Consider the following 17,339-nt stretch of genomic DNA (forward strand, 5'->3'; position numbering starts at 1 on the left):
TGGGTGGGGAGATATAGGGAGAGAAAATTTTAGCACCATCCTTGCCGCGCCCAGCCTGGAAGATGCTATTATTGCTCCAATATCTTTTTTTTTTTTCCTTCCATGATTGTGTCCATTCAGGCTGCCAAAACAAAAATTCCAGAGACTGAGTGGCCTAAACAACATTTATTTCTCACAGTTCTGGAGGCTGAGAAGTTGAAGATCAAGGCACTAGCAGATTCAGTGTGTGGTGAGGAACTTCTTCCTGGCTCATAACGGCCATTTTCTTGCTTGTCCTCAAATGGTTGAAAGGGAGAAGGAGCTCCCTGGGTCTCTTTGGTAAGGGCACTAATTCCATTCATGAGAACCCCATCCTCATGGCTTAATTATTTCCCAAAGGCCCCATTTCCTATTACCATCACCCTGGGGGTTAGGATTTCAAAATATGAATTTGTTGGGAGGAGAGGAACACATTGAGTCCATAGGAGATTGTTTCTCGTCACTGAAATATTCTCTCTGTGTAGTACCCTCCTCCTTGTGGCAGAGCTTAGTTAATTAAATAGAGGCTTGGTGTTGTTTAACTATTTCATGCCTACTACATATGGCCTAGTTAGGGCAATGTGAAACCAACATCCCAGTTATATTTGTTTTCAAATCCTTGGTAGAACAAGACAAAAATAGATATTTCCCTAAAATAACAAACATGATGAAATATGTTTTTTAGGAGTTGCCATTAGGAATTCTCTCATTTAAAAATTCCAAACCAACTTTTTAATGTATGCCTTCTACTTTAAGTTTTAAATTAGAGTTCCCATATGGACCTATGTGTGCTTACATCTGTCATGTGGCTTTTAAGTGATCACATTTGAATTGTCACTTAGTTCTGACTCTCAGAGAACCAGAGCAATAGCATGTCACCACAGTAGGATCCAGTCTGATGACAAAGGATGCCTTCTGGGCAGTAACACATGAACTCAAGTAGTGAAAACTATAGTGTGCTGGTCTTTAATGATGTACACACATCTTTCCCCCAGCCGGCCTCATATTTCCATGGTCCCTTTCTCCAGATGCAGAAACTTCTTATTTCATCTATGTGGTGGGAATCCGAATTTATAGTCATTTAAGCTAAGGCCCTTTGATAGTAACTTTAACCTCCAATGGTCTTGAAAAAAGAATGCACACTTTCTTGTATTTTATTTTCTGTATCCTGCAGGTACAATATTTTTTGGTTGATTACTTTCTTCTGCACAGGTTACATAAAAATCTTTACCTTGAAAGCCCATGTAATCACATTTTTTTTTTTCAATATGGCCTCTACTTTGAAATTTACTGTTTTTTTTTTTTTTCATTTTCTGTACCTATCCTCATTTTGTTGGAACAAGATAGGGTAGGTTTATATGCCAAAATTTGGAACCTCATTTCTGAAGTACTCAATTTCTAATACCAAAACATAGCCATGTAGCCCTCGAGCAGATGAAAGGCACCAATGATACAAATTTATGTATTATTTATTTATGTTTTGAGTTGGAGTCTCGCTCTGTCATCCAGGCTGGAGTGCAGTGCCGCCATCTTGGCTCATTGCAGCCTCTGCCTCCTGAGTTCAAGTGATTCTCCTGCCTCAGCCTCCCGAATAGCTGGGATCACAGGTGCACACCACCATGCCCAGCTAATGTTTTGTATTTTTAGTAGAAATGGGGTTTCACCATATTGGCTAGGCTGGTCTCAAACTCCTGACCTCAGGTGATCCTCCCACCTTGGTCTCACAAAGTGCTGGGATTACAGGCATAGACCACCATGCCCGGCCCAATGATACACTTTACTTAACTTCTGCTTTTGCTTCCTACCCGCAAATGACATTTGACCTTTTACAGAGATATAAACTGAGCTCATTTTTAACTTGTATTTAACAAAGATACAATTAGTTTCTCAAGAGCAATTCAACGGATCTTATTGAGGAATAATGCCTACAATTTTAACAAAACTACTTATTCCGTAGATTGTACTACTTCTCTTTTTAGGTTGCAGATATGTTATTGCTTGCAGCATTTTGTTCATTGGATTCTTTGCATTTTCTCAGTGCATATCAGTCTTTTCAAAAAAATTACATTCTATAATTTGGGTGCTCTGTATATTGTTCTTACTAGAGCTTTGTTTTTGTTGTTGTTATTGTTGTTGTTGAGACAGTATCTCGCTCTATCACTCAGGCTGGAGTGCGGTAGTACAATCACAGCTCGCTGCAGCCTTGACTTCCAGGGCTCAAGTGATCCTCCCACGTCAGCCTCAGGTAGCCGGGACCACAGGCACATACTACCATGCCTAGCTAATTTTTAAATTTTTGTAGAAATAGGGTCTCACTCTGTTGCCGGGGCTGATCTCAAACTCCTGGCCTCTCATGTGATCCTCTTGCCTCAGCTTCCCAAAGTGCTGGGATTACAAGCATGAGCCACTGTGTGCAGCCGTACTAGAACATTTATTGTACGTTTTATAGCCCTCCTGAAAGCTACAATTTCAGTTACTCATTATTTCTCCCCCCTTTTTTTATCTCTCCAGATTATTAATTGCCTTAGAATCTTGTCTTCTCCTTTATTATTTACATTTTTCCCTTGGTGAATTCTGATGCTTTCTATAAGTTATTTGCTTCTTACAGCACTGAATCTGCATCATCTGCATCTTCCTTATGTTCTGATAGTCTCTTGTCTCTTTCTATCATCACGATTTGATCCCTGACTTGAACTTAGGCGCTATCTAAAAGTTCATGATTGGTTTAGGATTCATAGGTCAAACTATACTCTTTCTGCAGTGTTAAGATTTGAGAATACACCTTCAAGATCGATTTTTCTTATTCTAGGTGGTCCTGAAGGTTGTACTACAGTGTGGTGGTGTCAAGCAGGCACGGGCCCATACTGGTCTGTGGCCTCTTAGGAACTGGGCTGCACAGCAGGTGAATGGTAGGCAATCGAGCATTATCGCTTGAGCTCCGCCTCCTGTCAGATCAGCAGCATTCGATTCTCATAAGAATGCAAACCCTATCATGAACTGCACCTGAGAGGGCTCTAGGTTGCACACTCCTTATGAGAATCTAACTAATGCCTGATGATCCAAGGTGGAACAGTTTCATCCTAAAACCCTCTCCCTTCCCATCCACCACCCCCTGGTCCATGAAAATTGTCTTCCTTGAAAACCAGTCCCTGGTGTCAAAAAGGCTGGGGACTGCTGGTGTAGAGGAAGTAGAGTATGTGGATTAAGAACTCTCACTTTAGAACCAGACTTCCTGCGTTCAAATTCTTACTCTACCATATATTAGCTGTATGCCCTTAGGCAAGTCACTTAACACTTTTGTGCCTTTTATTCCCCATCTATAAAACAGGATAATACTGTTAGGGGTTGAATTGTCACCTGCAAAATTCATATGTCAAATTCCTAATAGCTAATAACTCAGAATGTCACGTTGTTTGGAAATAGGATAGTTGCAGGTGTAGTTTATTAACATAAAATGTCACACTGGAGTAGGGTAGGTCCCTAATCTAGAGTGAGTGGTGTCCCTATAAAAAGGGAAAATTTGGATGTAGGCACCTGCACACAGGGAGAACACTACATGAGGATGAAGATGGAGATCTACAAGGCAAGGAATGCCAAAGATTGTCAGCAAGGCCCGAGAAGGTAGGAGTGAGATCTGGAACAGATGTTCCCTCACCGTGCTTAGAAGGAACCAGCCCCACTGACATCTTGGTGTTGGACTTCCAGCTGCCTAGAAGTGAGACACTGTCTCTAACTGTAAGACAAATGCCTGGTGTCTAAGCCACCCAGTCTGTAGTACTTTGTTACAGCAGCCTGAGCAAACAAATAATATTCACCAAATCAGGCTGTTTTGAGGTTTCAATATGTCATTATGGGTAATTGAGCAAACACTAATAAATATTCACTAATTTACTTATCAAAAAGCACTAGGCATGTGCCACATGCATTCCTAAATGCCAAGTTCCTCGTTGGCTATATGTACATAGTGTGTGTGATTTCAGAGGTGCTTGCAGGCGCCACCCACCGGCAAAATGCAAATTCCTTCGTTCCTCTTCCATAAGTCCTTGTTCCAAGTTAAAATAATAATAGTACTGATGGTATACTCATAGTGATAACAACCATTGAATAACAATTTCCTACAAGAAAGGTGCTGTGTGCTAGGTGCCTAATAATATAAGATAATACCTCCCTACCTTCCCAATGCCATGTTATTGGTGTCCACTGTTGAGGTTTACAGACCTCTGTGATCCTGGATCATCAGCTCCACAGGCTGTGTTTTATTCATCTCAAGCCACATCACTACCCCCCTTTCACCACCTCTGCCTTCTCATTCTCTGTCTGGATCTCTTAGCTCCCCTCCTACCCAGGAGGCAGCAGTGTGGAGGAGAAGTCTCAGACCTGGCATTCCATCTGTTCTCCTTCGTGGAACCCAGGAGAAAGGGGCGGCGTCTCTAGCCTCCCAATGCTGAGGAAGAATAGGGCTCTTCCCATTTCACCCCTCCCTTTCTCCCCTGCCTCCAGGAATGGGCCACTTCTGCATGGGGCAGCAGGTCCCAATTCAGCTCACACTGAGAATATAAGAACTACAAACAAAATTTCTATTGAATTTTGTGTCTTAAGAAAAAAAAGAGAGAGAGAGAAAGAGAGAGAAGGGGACCAAGGAACTCCCTTCCCTACACATGCTGGTAACCATGGGCCTGTGAGGCTCTGCTCAGGCTTTTTCCTTTGTTGTCCTTATCCATTTCTGCATAACAGATTACCCAAATACTCAATGGCTTGAAGGTGACCATTTCATTTCTTACCATTCCTGTGGGTCAGGAATTTTGGAAGGGCTTGACTAGGCAGTTCTAGCTTAGCATCTTTCAGTGCAGTTGCAGTCAGATGGTGATAGGTGTTGGAGTAGCTGTGGACTGGGCCGCCATCTGTTTTTCTTCCTGAAATCTTGAGCCTCCCCATCATGGCCACTCTATGTGAGTTGGTTTGGGCTTCCTTACGGCATGGCTGCCTCAGGACAGCTGGACTGTTTATTTGATGGTTCAGGGCTCAGGCACAAGATAGGACCTGCAATACACTTTATGATTTAACCTTGAAAGTCACAAAATGTCACTTCTGCTGCATTTTATTGGTTATAAAAGAGTCAGAAACTCACCAAGTTTCAAGGAAAGGCCAGTTGAAGCCAACCTTCAATGAAGGAGTGGCAAGATTCTAGAAAAGCATGTTAGTCAAGAAACATTGTGTGGCCTTCTTTGGAAAATATATTTTTGTATATCCCTAGACACTCTGTTTATTTGCACAAACTGTTTACGTAAATAAAGCTGCATGACACTGTCATTAGCCAATACATACTTAGTAAACATTGACTCCGTCCAGGTTGTATGCGAAGCCTGAGATTTCAAAGGTGAAAAGTCCTTATCTTAGAGCTTAAGGAGTTAGGATCTTGTTAGGGGACATAGATACATAAATAACAAGTTATAGTATCATTTGATCAGTGCTATAAATGAGGTACAGGGTACAGTGATGAATGGAGGAATGAATACATTGAATAAGTATTTCCTGAAATAAGTACCTCCCTTTCTCCACGTGAGATACCCTGGGGTGACAAGCTCTGGGGATCCGGGGGTGGGGAATGAAAAAAAGACACTGCCCCTGAGCTCCTTGAACTTACATCCAGGAAGGAGTGAGGAACTCTAACCACCACGATGGGACCGAACTCTCAAACTTGTATCATGTTACAAAATCAGGGCTATCAATGTGGAAATTTTGCTCTTAATATTTCAAAACATATAGTAATTGCTCTATTTTAAAAGGACTTTAATGGCTTCCTTGAGAAAATGTAAATGAGCACTTTGTACATTACATTTCTAGACTTCCTTTTGCTGGCATAACAGCAAGAATTCAAGTGAGAGGTTATGAAATGAGTAGACAGAAGAGTATTCCTGGTGAGAAAAATTTACTGTTCCTTTATATTATAATATTGATACTGATTGAGTATCACTTATCTGAACTGTTTGGGACCAGAAGTGTTTGGGATTTTGAATTTTTTCAGAGTTTGGAATACTTGCATTATACCAGTTGAGCATCCCAAATTCAAAAAATCCAAAAATGCTCCAATGAGCATTTCCTTCAAGTGTCATGTTGGCACTCAAAAAGTTTCAGGTTTGGGGGGATTTTAGATTTTAAATTTTCAAATTTCAGACACTCAACCTGTAAACGCAACTTTTTCTTTCTCTCCTATTAAACCAAATCATCTCAATACTAGAACATGTATCTTACCATACTTGCTTTTCTCTGAATTTCACAGTTAACACATATATGTTCAAGGCCTCCAACGTTCAATCTGCAACCAATGTTAAATCCAACATGAACTTTCATTTGCACCTTTGACAAAGCGGTTTATCATCCTGCTTGGAGAGAGAGGTTCATACATCGTTGAAAACTTCACTGTTTTTCTTCCTGAAATCTTGAACCTCACCATCATGGTCACTCTGTATGAGTTGATTTGGGCTTCCTCACGGTGCTATACAGAAGGCAGTATTCCACACATGGGTATACAGAAGATCCCATGTCAAGAAGAAGTTATTCCACTTTAGAGAAAGCTCCAGTCAGGTTGGCGTGATCGAAACAGACTGATTCATGTTAAATGCTGTGTTCAACTGTCTTGCAGGTTCTTCATTCCTTTACTGACGCCATCTTTGATGAGTGGATGAAAAGATTTAATCCTCCTGCAGATGCCTGGCCTCAGGAGCTGGCCCCTATTGGTCACAATCGGATGTACAACATGGTTCCTTTCTTCCCTCCAGTGACGAATGAAGAACTCTTTTTAACCGCAGACCAACTTGGCTACAGCTATGCCATTAATTTGCCAGGTAACTAACACAACTTCTAAATGGGTGATTCATTCATCTTCTAAAGGAGCTAGCTTGCTTGCTTTCTTTTTAATGTAAACCAAGAACTTTAACTGAAGCTTTCAGGTCTAGTTAGGTTTATTGACCATCTTTCTAGCATATGTGTATTTAGCAAAACGAGCCTTTAAACTATCAACTAAACATCAGAAAGGGACTAATGAGCTGACTCTTGTTTTAGAAAACTGAAAGTTTTCAATAGATCTTATTAAAGGAACTATCTACTTCTACACCTGACTTGACAATTCTCTCTGAATTAGTTGGATTAATAAAAAGCCTCTCTATGGTTGTTTCAAATTTCTAACCAATGAAGTAAACAGGCCTGCGTCAAGGAATAATCTCTAAATCCAGCTGGTCCCTGTACAGTGTATCTACCCAAAGTCTCAGCCTAGAAAACAATCAAGATGATTTCAGAGCTCAATCTCTCCCTCTTTGACCTGAGTCTTTCAAGCCTGGTTGTAGTGGGATGCTCGGGCAGAGGGTTACCTCAAATCAAGTTCAAATTTATGAAAGAGCCTAGGTACAGAGGGCCTTAGATGCCAGGCAGAAACTCCAATAAGATACCACCTCATACGCATTGGGATGACTGCTATCAAAAAAATAGAAAATAGTAAGTGTTGCCGAGGCTGTAGAGAAATTGGAATCCTTGTGCATTGCTGGTGGGAATGTAAAATGGTGCAGCCACTATGGAAAACAGTATGGGGATTGCTCAGAAAAATGGAACAAGGAATTACCCTATGACGTAGCAATTACACTTCCGGGTATACCCAAAAGAACGGAAAGCAAGGTCTAGCAGAGATACTTGCACACCCATGTTCATAGCAGCATCATTTACAATAGCCAAAAAGTAGAAGCAGCCCAAGTGTCCATCAGTAGATGAATGAATAGACAAAAGGTGGCATATACATACAATGGAATATTATTTAGCCTCAAAAAGGAAGGAGATTCTGATATATGCCACAACATGGATGAACCTTGAGGACGTTAAGCTAAGTTTAATAAGCCAGACATAAAAACAAATACTGCATGACTCCACTTATATGAGACTATGAGATAGTCAAATTCACAGAGACCCCTGGTTACCAGGGGTTGGGAGGGGAGAATAGGGAGTTACTGTTTGGTGGGCACAATGTATCAGTTTTACAAGATGAAAAGGTTCTGAGAATGGATGGTGCTGATGGTCGCACAACAATGTGAATGTACGTAATGCCACTGCACTGCATATCTCTGCTAGACCTTGCTTTCAGTTCTTTCAGCTATACCCGGAAGTGTAATTGCTGGGTCATAGGGTAATTCTTTGTTCCATTTTTTTGAGGAATCCCCATACTGTTTTCCACAGTGGCTGCACCGTTTTACATTCCCACCAGCAATGCACAAGGATTCCAATTTCTCTACAGCCTCAGCAACACTTACTATTTTCAAGGTGGTCAAATTTATGTTACATGTATGTTACCATAATTTCTAAAACATAATTTTTTAAAAAACTAGCCAGATGATTTGGACAAAAGCAAAAGGCAACCATTTTTGGGTCTTGAACAAAGAAATGGCAGAATCAAAATATCTGTGTTTTAAGAAGATGAAGTCGGCAATAGGTGCTGCCGGATTGAAGCGGGAGGAGACAGATCAAAACCCTCTTGGAGGAATCCCATCAGGACAGGTCAGGACCTCCCGCGGGATTGCAGAAAAAGGACTAGAAAGAGAATCTTATATTTAGGTGAGTGTAAGCTATAGAAAAATTCAGAAGAGCTGAAATTAAGAACAGTTGGCCAAAGAGAATATACTTTTTAAAATAAATGACAAATAGGCATACGCATATTAAAAATGAAATTTGGCCAGGCACAGTGGCTCACACCTGTAATCCCAGCACTTTGGGAGGCTGAAGCAGGTGGATCACCTGCAGTCAGGAGTTTGAGGCCAGCCTGGCCAGTGTGGTGAAACCCTGTCTCTACTAAAAATACAAAAATTAGCTAAGCATGGTGGCGGGTGCCTGTAATCCCAGCGACTCGGGAGGTTGAGGCAGGAGAATCGCTTGAACCCGGGAGGCAGAGGTTGCAGTGAGCCGAGATCACGTCACTGCACTCCAGCCTGAGTGACAGAGCGAGACTCCATCTTAAAACAAAACAAAACAAACAAAAAACCCCAAAAATGAAATTCACCAATTTTGTGGAAGAGTGCTTATAAAATATATTTGAGTAGAAGATTGGATTTATCATGTGGGAGATTGACATTTTATTCACAACTATTCAAATGGGTATAAATATCATCTGCTTGTTTATTGAATGTCTCCTAGTATAATAGCCAGTCTGATCCCTCTCATAGGCTTATCATTCTATAAAAAAGGTAGAGACAACAGCAGAATTTCTCTACCCGAGGGTTGTATATTTTGCAGCTCCCCAGATGCCATTTTAGCATGCACTTTTACAAATGAGTTTCTAACTCACAAAAGTAGTTACATTCCTCCTTAGAGGGTTTCTTCCGCATAAGCATTTATTGTAACAAATTTTTAAAATGCAATAAGCTGTATTTAAGTAATGGGATGCCATTTCCGACTTCCCCAAGAAAAACAATTGTGGATATGATAAATGGTGAGAAAGGAGAAGATAAATTTTAGTCTAGCAAGAGTAGTTTTGCTTTATTAACAAAAAAGCATGTGAAAGCCAAGTGCGCTTGCTCTTTTTCTCTTCTGAAAGTATTCAGCTGATGAAAATGCTGACTGCAGACCCTTCTCTTCTGCTTTAGTTTCAGTTGAAGAAACTCCAAGTTGGCCCACAACCCTCTCAGTGGTCATGGGAACACTGGTGGCTTTGGTTGGTCTTTTTGTGCTGCTGGCTTTTCTTCAATATAGAAGACTTCGAAAAGGATATACACCCCTAATGGAGACACATTTAAGCAGCAAGAGATACACGGAAGAAGCCTAGGGTGCTCATGACTTACTTAAGAGAAGAGGCTGGCCAACCCATAGTTCTGACCCTAACAATAAAGGAACTAATCCTCACTGTTCCTTCTTGAGTTGAAGATCTTTGACATAGGTTCTTCTATAGTGATGACGATCTCATTCAGAAGATGCTTAGCTGTAGTTTCCAGTTTGCTTGCTTGTTTAACAAACCCAAACTAAAGTGCTTGAGGCTACCTCTATCTTCAAATAAAGGTAGGCCTGACAGTTTGTGATATCTGATAATAATCCCCCATATTGATTAAGCCTCCTCCTTTTCTGAAAGCATTTAAAAAAACAAAAAGTCCCAAAACACTGATCCAGGGGAGTCATTTAAATTTGCAGATCAGTGCAATTTGAGACCTGGCCAAGACCATGCATCAATCTTTCTTAGCCCCAGTGTCTTTATTGGTAATGGCATGGAGGTGAGAGGTGGTAGGTGCTAGATGAATCTCCAAGATCCCTTTTAGCTATAAACATCTCTGCTTCTAGGCACCCTCCTGATTATCTTCCTTGGGCTTCATTTTCTTCTTTCCTCTATCTTTTTCCTCTCCAGCTTAGAAGATGAGAATAAGCCTTGTTTTCTTTACAGGACAGAAAATGACTAAATGAAGGTTCAATTCCGCTCTATTGTGTAAATTAGATTTTACAGATTTTACTTAAAATCTGCAGTTTTAAACAGTAGACCTATATTACAGGATTCAATAGCTAGATACACATTGATTCTATAGTGATAAATAGAGAAGATAATACAATTATAGAGCTTCCTGGTTTGTTGATATACTACTGTAAACCTATAACAAATACAGAATTACTCTTTCCAAGAAAGGCTGACTGAAGGCTGGCGAGGCTATAAACCTGAACACGAGACAATTTGACCTGAGTCCTGTTAGTCTGAGGTCTCTTTGGCTGATCCTGAACCAATTTCTTTACTAGGTAGCCTCAGATGAAAAATTATTTCCACATAATGCACTTGGCTTATTTTTAAGCATTGATGTTAGATTCATTGATGTTGCAGTATACTCACAGTTACTTACGAATGCTGACCAATTAAGCCTTATTTGAAAGCAAACCATCTGTACAAAACATGGCAATTCAGAATTAAGTGGTTATATTCTGCCATGCAATCATCAGATCATGAGAAATAAGAATGAGGCAATCTTTACTACGATGTTCAGACTTATCATGATGGACCCCACTTCAGAGAAGTTCATGGCTCTTGAGATTTCCACACACATTTCGTCTGCTCATATCTGGTTTCTGTGCATCAGGAGTGGGACTGAAGTTCTAGGGTGTGGTTTGTCTGTCGGGGATCCCTCTCTACTGGAACGAATGTCTGTAAAGAATGGGTGTTAAGAGGTCCCTGGAGCTGCCTTCTACATAAAGGGGGACTAGAGAGTGCAAGACTCACCAAAAACCAGTTTTTCCACTGCAATAGGACTGCTAAAGCCAGAGAAGTGGACAAAGCCCAGCTGGAACTGAATTTGAGTTTGAATCTCATAAAGTTACAGGTGCATCTGAGAGCAGGCTCAGTGGTGAAGATCAAGATAGCCCGGAGTCCTTCATGGGGGTAAAGCCCTGCTTGGGCTTTTTAGCTTCAACCACATGTATAACTCTCAATTCCTGCTGTTAACAAATTCATGGAAAGTACAGCACTGTATCTTTCACAAGCTCCACTCTGGAATGTTTATGCTCTGAACTCAGGATAGTTGGGGAACACATTTTTAAATCTTGGTTTTAAACAAAAAGAGAAATTTGTTAAAATGAAGATATAATTGTGCATGGTATATATATTTCGGAAAAGTTATGTATGAATCAATTATATATTAAAAGCACCAGGAAAAACTGCTTTTTATAGGTGAACTATTATGAATAATTTCATAAAGCAAATAACCACCTCTAGCTTATCTGTCGGGTATATCAGAATTCTCATATTCTCATAAGATTTGGTTAAAGCAAGATCTATCTTAGGTAGAAAAAAATAGTAATCAGTTATACTTAGCTACTTTTATCTATAGTGTGGGCAACTTTTTATAACTATTATGTTTTATAATGTCTTCCTGAGAGAATTTCCTGATTTTGTAGTTCATATAAGAGAAAAACAATTTTCTAACATTTTCTGACCTTACAATAAATCAATTATGAGCACGTTTTAACAAATATTAAGGTAGGATAAACCAACAGAATAAAATGTTGGTATTTACTTACATTGAATATCATGCAAATAAACTCAGAAAATGTCACCAAATACTGTGGGCTATATTTCTCAATGATAGGGGAAAGAATTCAACCTTGAAGAAAAATGACCAGATCACTTTATGCTTATATCTTCAGTATTAGAAAAACTGCATATATGATTTTAATAGAAATGCTTTTTGTAAACCTAACATTCAGAAATGGGGTAAAATGCAATAACATGTTTCCTTTGTGCATTAAATTCCTTTCTAATTCTAAAATTGACCTTTGTATCTTGCTTACGATTTAACATTGTTAATTATAATACTTTTAGTGACTCGTTTTAATCTCACATTATTAAGAAGTAGAAAACTTACTAAAAAGGAAACGAAAAATAAATGTTGTTTTACAGATTATTGTTTATCTTTTGAGGATTATTGTTTTTTAATTTGTGTGCATCAATTCCCATCTTTTGGGCACTCAACATGTATATTGAAGTATATATACATGTAAAATGCATAATAACCTCAGTCTGAAAAGTAATCTCTTAAACTGATATGCTATTTTCTGGTGAGTTTCCAAACAATTGCTATTTTCTGAATCTGTATTGAACAGGTAGGAAAAGGAGAGCCAGCCTTTCCCCAGGTGAAGTTACTTTTGATATCCCCACAGTCTAGTGACTAATCCTGGGGTGGAAGCAGGCGGCTACTTCAAGTGACTGACCAGGGAAGAGAGGTCCTGCAGCAGCTAACTTGGTGATCCCCCAGGTAAGCCTTCAAGATGGGTCAATTTGTTGGAGACCCCCAGAAGAAGAAAGTGAGAACCAATGTGGCAATGGTTATGTGAGGTTTGCTTCCACATCTAGACCTGAAGTTAAAGGTCAGGTTGTACACCCCTCTGTACAGCTACACAGTCATTATATCAAAGCACCTTGCCTTAAGTACTCAGAGAATGTTGGTGGTTGATATATGTGCATAAATGAACCAATTCACCCCTAGTGGGAGGTAATTACTTTCTGTAATGCAATGGCAAAATCTGAGGTTGAAGCTCTTCCTATTTCTATAGTGCCTTACTTATCCTGAGTACTTTATAAATATTCTTTGAATGAATACATGAGTGAATAAACTAATCTCAAAGTAGAACGTTTCATTCAGAGCTTCTGACATCTGTTTTAAGATGTACTGGATAAAACATAAGATCCCTGCCTTGAAGTTACCATACAACCTATCCTTCGGATTTTGAATTGCACATATGCTAGATGGAATTACACTCTTTGCAACCTAACACAAGGAGACACTCTTCAGGTGGATTTTCTTTCTAGATGCATCTTCTTCCTACTCTTGGTAGGCCTTAATTCTACCACTTTTAGGGACTAGGATAGAAAGCTAAGATTTCCACGTACCTCTCCTCTAAGTCCTCACATATGCCATTTTAGGATCCTCCACTGTCTGATATCCTAAAAGCTTTGTTTCAGTGAAAGGAGTTAGTTGGCAAATTATTTAGTCAGGCAAACCAATGCCTGTCTCACACCGCTGGACTCAAGCAGCAATTGCTTTAGAAACTCTCCAAAGATGACAATACTTTGACTTAAGCCGTAACAGCAGTTCAAGCTGAAAAACAACCTTATGAATTTAATTCTGCTTTGGCAGGTCATTAAATGAAATCTTAAAAACCATATGCAAGAATATTGTGAACTATAAGTTAGAGTTTTCTGAAAACAAGGTTCCTATTCAATACTTGCATGCTCTGTATAAATGTTCACCACAGCTGCATCTGTTTGGTAGAAGCCATTAACCCACTTATGTTATTTGCCACATCAACTTTAGTCAGACTTCTTAAATCTAATATGACTGAATTTGGTCATTCTGTTAGTCATTTTCTGCTCTTTTGGCAGTTTATAAGCAAACTAAAACCATCACAGTGCCTCCCAAGAATAATTGTACTGGTTGTAAATAATGCTAAGTAGAGATGCTTGAGCTTGGCCTTCTTTATTAAAACAACAAATTTCACTGCCAGAGTTATGCACCCTGATTACTCCTTCACTTTGTATGTTATTGAGGGTTTCTGAATTTGCAATTAGCCCAATGACCAATCTTGATTACTAGTGGAGTGGAATTAGGCTTACAATAAAGCAAAACCTGCCCTCTTGTGTTTTATTAGAAAATTGCACAATGTAGTAAAGTTCTTACAGCTATTTTCCTCTACCGTGGTTGATTGCCTACCCAGAGTGGAAAAAAAGGCTGGAAGATTTGCCATGAATTCAGAAATCAGAACAGATAAAGCCCAATATTTAGAAAGAAACAGTTTCCTACATAGGCTCTCACAACTCCCCTTTTAATCTATTTTGAAATGTTAAATGTTTACCAGTAAGCCAGAAAAGTTTGGAGGAACATTTCAGGCCACTGAGCAAAAACGCTTTTAGGCTTGGCAAACACACACAGAATATAATTTAGTTAAATATTGTTTATATGATCACATTGCAGCTGGAAATTGGGGGAACGTACTTTTTGTATTAAAAACTGTCATCAAGAAAATTTGGGGAAAGTATTTAAAACAAATGTTGGATCCATGTATTGAAACTATATATAAATATTTGAACTGAGGTGTGGGTGTGAGCAGTGTCTGAAGATATCCTTTGTTGTGGAAAATTTGCTTTTCAAAACTAGGAGCCCATGGCGGATTATATTAGGTGATGGGTAAATTCAAATGATAAAGGAAACATGGCCTCTTTCTAGTTTTTATAAACCTTTCCCCTCTAGGGAAATACACAGGTAAAGATTAAAGAGAAACATGTGCACATGTAATTTATTTGCTTATTCTGGCTAGTTTTCTTTGTCAGAAAATTGGGGCTTCGATTTTCCAGCTATGTCTACCTGCTGTTCTTTTCTGGTGGTTCTCTCTGGAAGAAGATTACAGACCTGGTGATAGTCACTGATTTTATGGAAAGAAAGGAAAAGGAAAAACATAAGTGAAGAAACTGGAGTTTGATTTGAAACACAACAAATGCTGACAGAAGATGCAGTCTTTCCTTGAGAAGAACCATTAGCTTACTCCCTATTGATACGTTATATAGCATACTTTGCTGAAGACCTTTTTTCCAATGCAGCAAATGTATTATTATTATTTTATTTTTATTTTTTATTTTTTTGAGACGGAGTCTCGCTCTGTTGCCCAGGCTGGAGTGCAATGGTGAGATCTTGACTCACTGCAGCCTCCGCCTCCTGGGTTTGAGCGATTCTCCAGCTTCAGCCTACTGAGTAGCTGGGACTACAGGTGTACACCACTATGCCACGCTAATTTTTGTACTTTAAGTAGAGATGGGGTTTTGCCATGTTGGCCAGGCTGGTCTCCAACTCCCGACCTCAAGAGATCCATTTGCCTGGACCTCACAAAGTGCTGGAAATATAGGTGTGAGCCACCGTGCCCCACCCTGATATTATTATTTAATAATACTACTTAAGGTTTCATGTCGTATTTTTGTTTTTTCAAATAGCAAGATTTGTCTTGATGATTGCCACTAATCAGTTTTTCCTTCCTAAAATTATTTTTGTATTTTGAGTCTTGCATTTCACATCAAGGAGGTGTGCACAGCAGAAAGTATGTGTGTTGGTGCTTTAAGTCATTAGGCTCATTTGTACAAGCAAATGACTGGTCTTGAAAACAGAAATGTAATCTCTATAATAATCCGTGCAGTTAGCTATTGCTTCTTTTCCTCTTCTTCAGCTGTGGCAAGCGCACAACTTTCAGGCTTTCCTAGCTTGAAGTCTGATTTGAGCGGCCCATTTTCTTTACATTTTAGGCATTTTACAATTCCGAGACGCGTAGCATTTTTATAAACTCAAGGTCGTCTTCTCACTTTCTGTGCATATCTCTCCTCACTGATGTCCTCTTATCAAGATGCAGTCTTCTTTGTGTTTTTAACATTTTTACTTGAGATATTTCCAACGCTTTGATTCCGTGCTGACTCTAAATCGTTTGCTGTCAGCTACACCGAGTGCAGATCTGGTGCGTCTCGTCTGGGCTGCCGCTCAGTCTGCTGAGCTCTTGACAGCATTATCTAGGCCTCTCCAACAATCAAAGGACTCTTGAAACCCAGTAACATGCAAATTTGTTCTTTATCTGCTTCAGTCTGTCACAGCGCATATTTTGCAGCTTAGCTGCACAAAAGCGGGCGTGATAAAATCATTCTGAAGTTGACGCTGGGAGTAATGGGTGTAAATTCATTGTTTTTAAGCAACAGCCACTCACAACATGCGATTACAGTGAACTCACCTTGCAACTAGATGGCTGCCTTTGAGCTGGTTTCCCCTTGCTGGATAGATGATGCAATTGAGTGGCTTTTGTCACAGGGCAATCCGCTCACCTTTGTGGTACTTGTCAGCAGGTAACCCCCCTGCTGCTCCCTGGATTTGCCCAGGCTTCTGGGTGTGTGCTTAACTATACACAGTCCCAGGAGAAAACAAATCCTCCTCTAGGTGCGGCAGCTCCTTCCCTGTTTATGTCTGTCAGCTTCCCCGACTAGAACTTGTTCCTTTCCTATGAACTCTAAAAATGCCACCAGGAAATATTAATATCAAAAAGCCCACTTTATTTTTTTCTATTTGAACCACCAGTAAGTGACTTGGCCTCCCTGTATGAAATCTCTGGAATAAGGGTTTTGGGCTCCCATGAATAACATCGTCTTTCCTGAGCCCAGTGACAAGTTAGTTTCAATACACTCTGGCGTAATTTTCTCTGTAGACGCGAGCACTGAGTCTGTGGTCAGGGAGGGTTCGCAAGGGATATTTTCAATGGCAAAGAGGAACTTTGGGAATAAAATACGAACAGGCCTCAGCCGACGTAGAAGTGAAACATGTTAGGAGAGAGTTTTTTCTTTTTCCCTTTCCTTTTCATTTATTATTATTATTATTTTTTGTGTGTGGTAAGAGAAATGTAACATAAAATTTCCCATCTGAACCTTTTTAAAGTGTACAATGGAATGACATTCAGCACGTTTACAATATTGTACAACCGTTACCACCATGTTTCCAGAACTTTTTCATCGTCCCAAATAGAACTCTGTACTGTTAAAAGAAAACTTCAGACAAATTACATTTGATGGAATTTAATTGAGCAAAAAGAAGAATTAACCATTCGTGAATCGGCAGCCCCCAGATTCACAGCAGATTCAAAAAGACTCCAGGGGTGCCTCATGGTCAGAAAAAAATTATAGACGAAAAAAGGAGAGCGATGTACAAAGATTGGAAGCGAGGTACAGAGACAGCTGGATTGGTACCAGGTTGGCGTTTGCCTTATGTGAACCCAGTTTGAACACTCAGCAGTCTATGAGTGGT

General features: G+C 39.7%; 1 protein-coding gene across 2 annotated transcripts in view; it reads left to right on the top strand.

Moving 5' to 3' along the window:
- DCT (dopachrome tautomerase) overlaps positions 1–12,422 on the top strand; it is a 42,479-nt gene extending 30,057 nt beyond the window's left edge. The window contains exons 8-10 of one of the 2 annotated variants that reach the window (XM_010358899.2): positions 4,635–4,682; positions 6,662–6,863; positions 9,639–12,422. In XM_010358899.2, the coding sequence (XP_010357201.2) occupies positions 4,635–4,682; positions 6,662–6,863; positions 9,639–9,817 (429 nt within the window). In that variant the 3' untranslated portion in view covers positions 9,818–12,422. The remainder of the gene's footprint in view (positions 1–4,634; positions 4,683–6,661; positions 6,864–9,638) is intronic. The other variant, XM_010358900.2, reaches the window with a different exon arrangement.
- The last annotated feature ends 4,917 nt before the right edge of the window (positions 12,423–17,339 follow it).

The sequence above is a fragment of the Rhinopithecus roxellana genome, chromosome 18 (genome assembly GCF_007565055.1).
Source record: "Rhinopithecus roxellana isolate Shanxi Qingling chromosome 18, ASM756505v1, whole genome shotgun sequence".
Taxonomy (NCBI): domain Eukaryota; kingdom Metazoa; phylum Chordata; class Mammalia; order Primates; family Cercopithecidae; genus Rhinopithecus; species Rhinopithecus roxellana.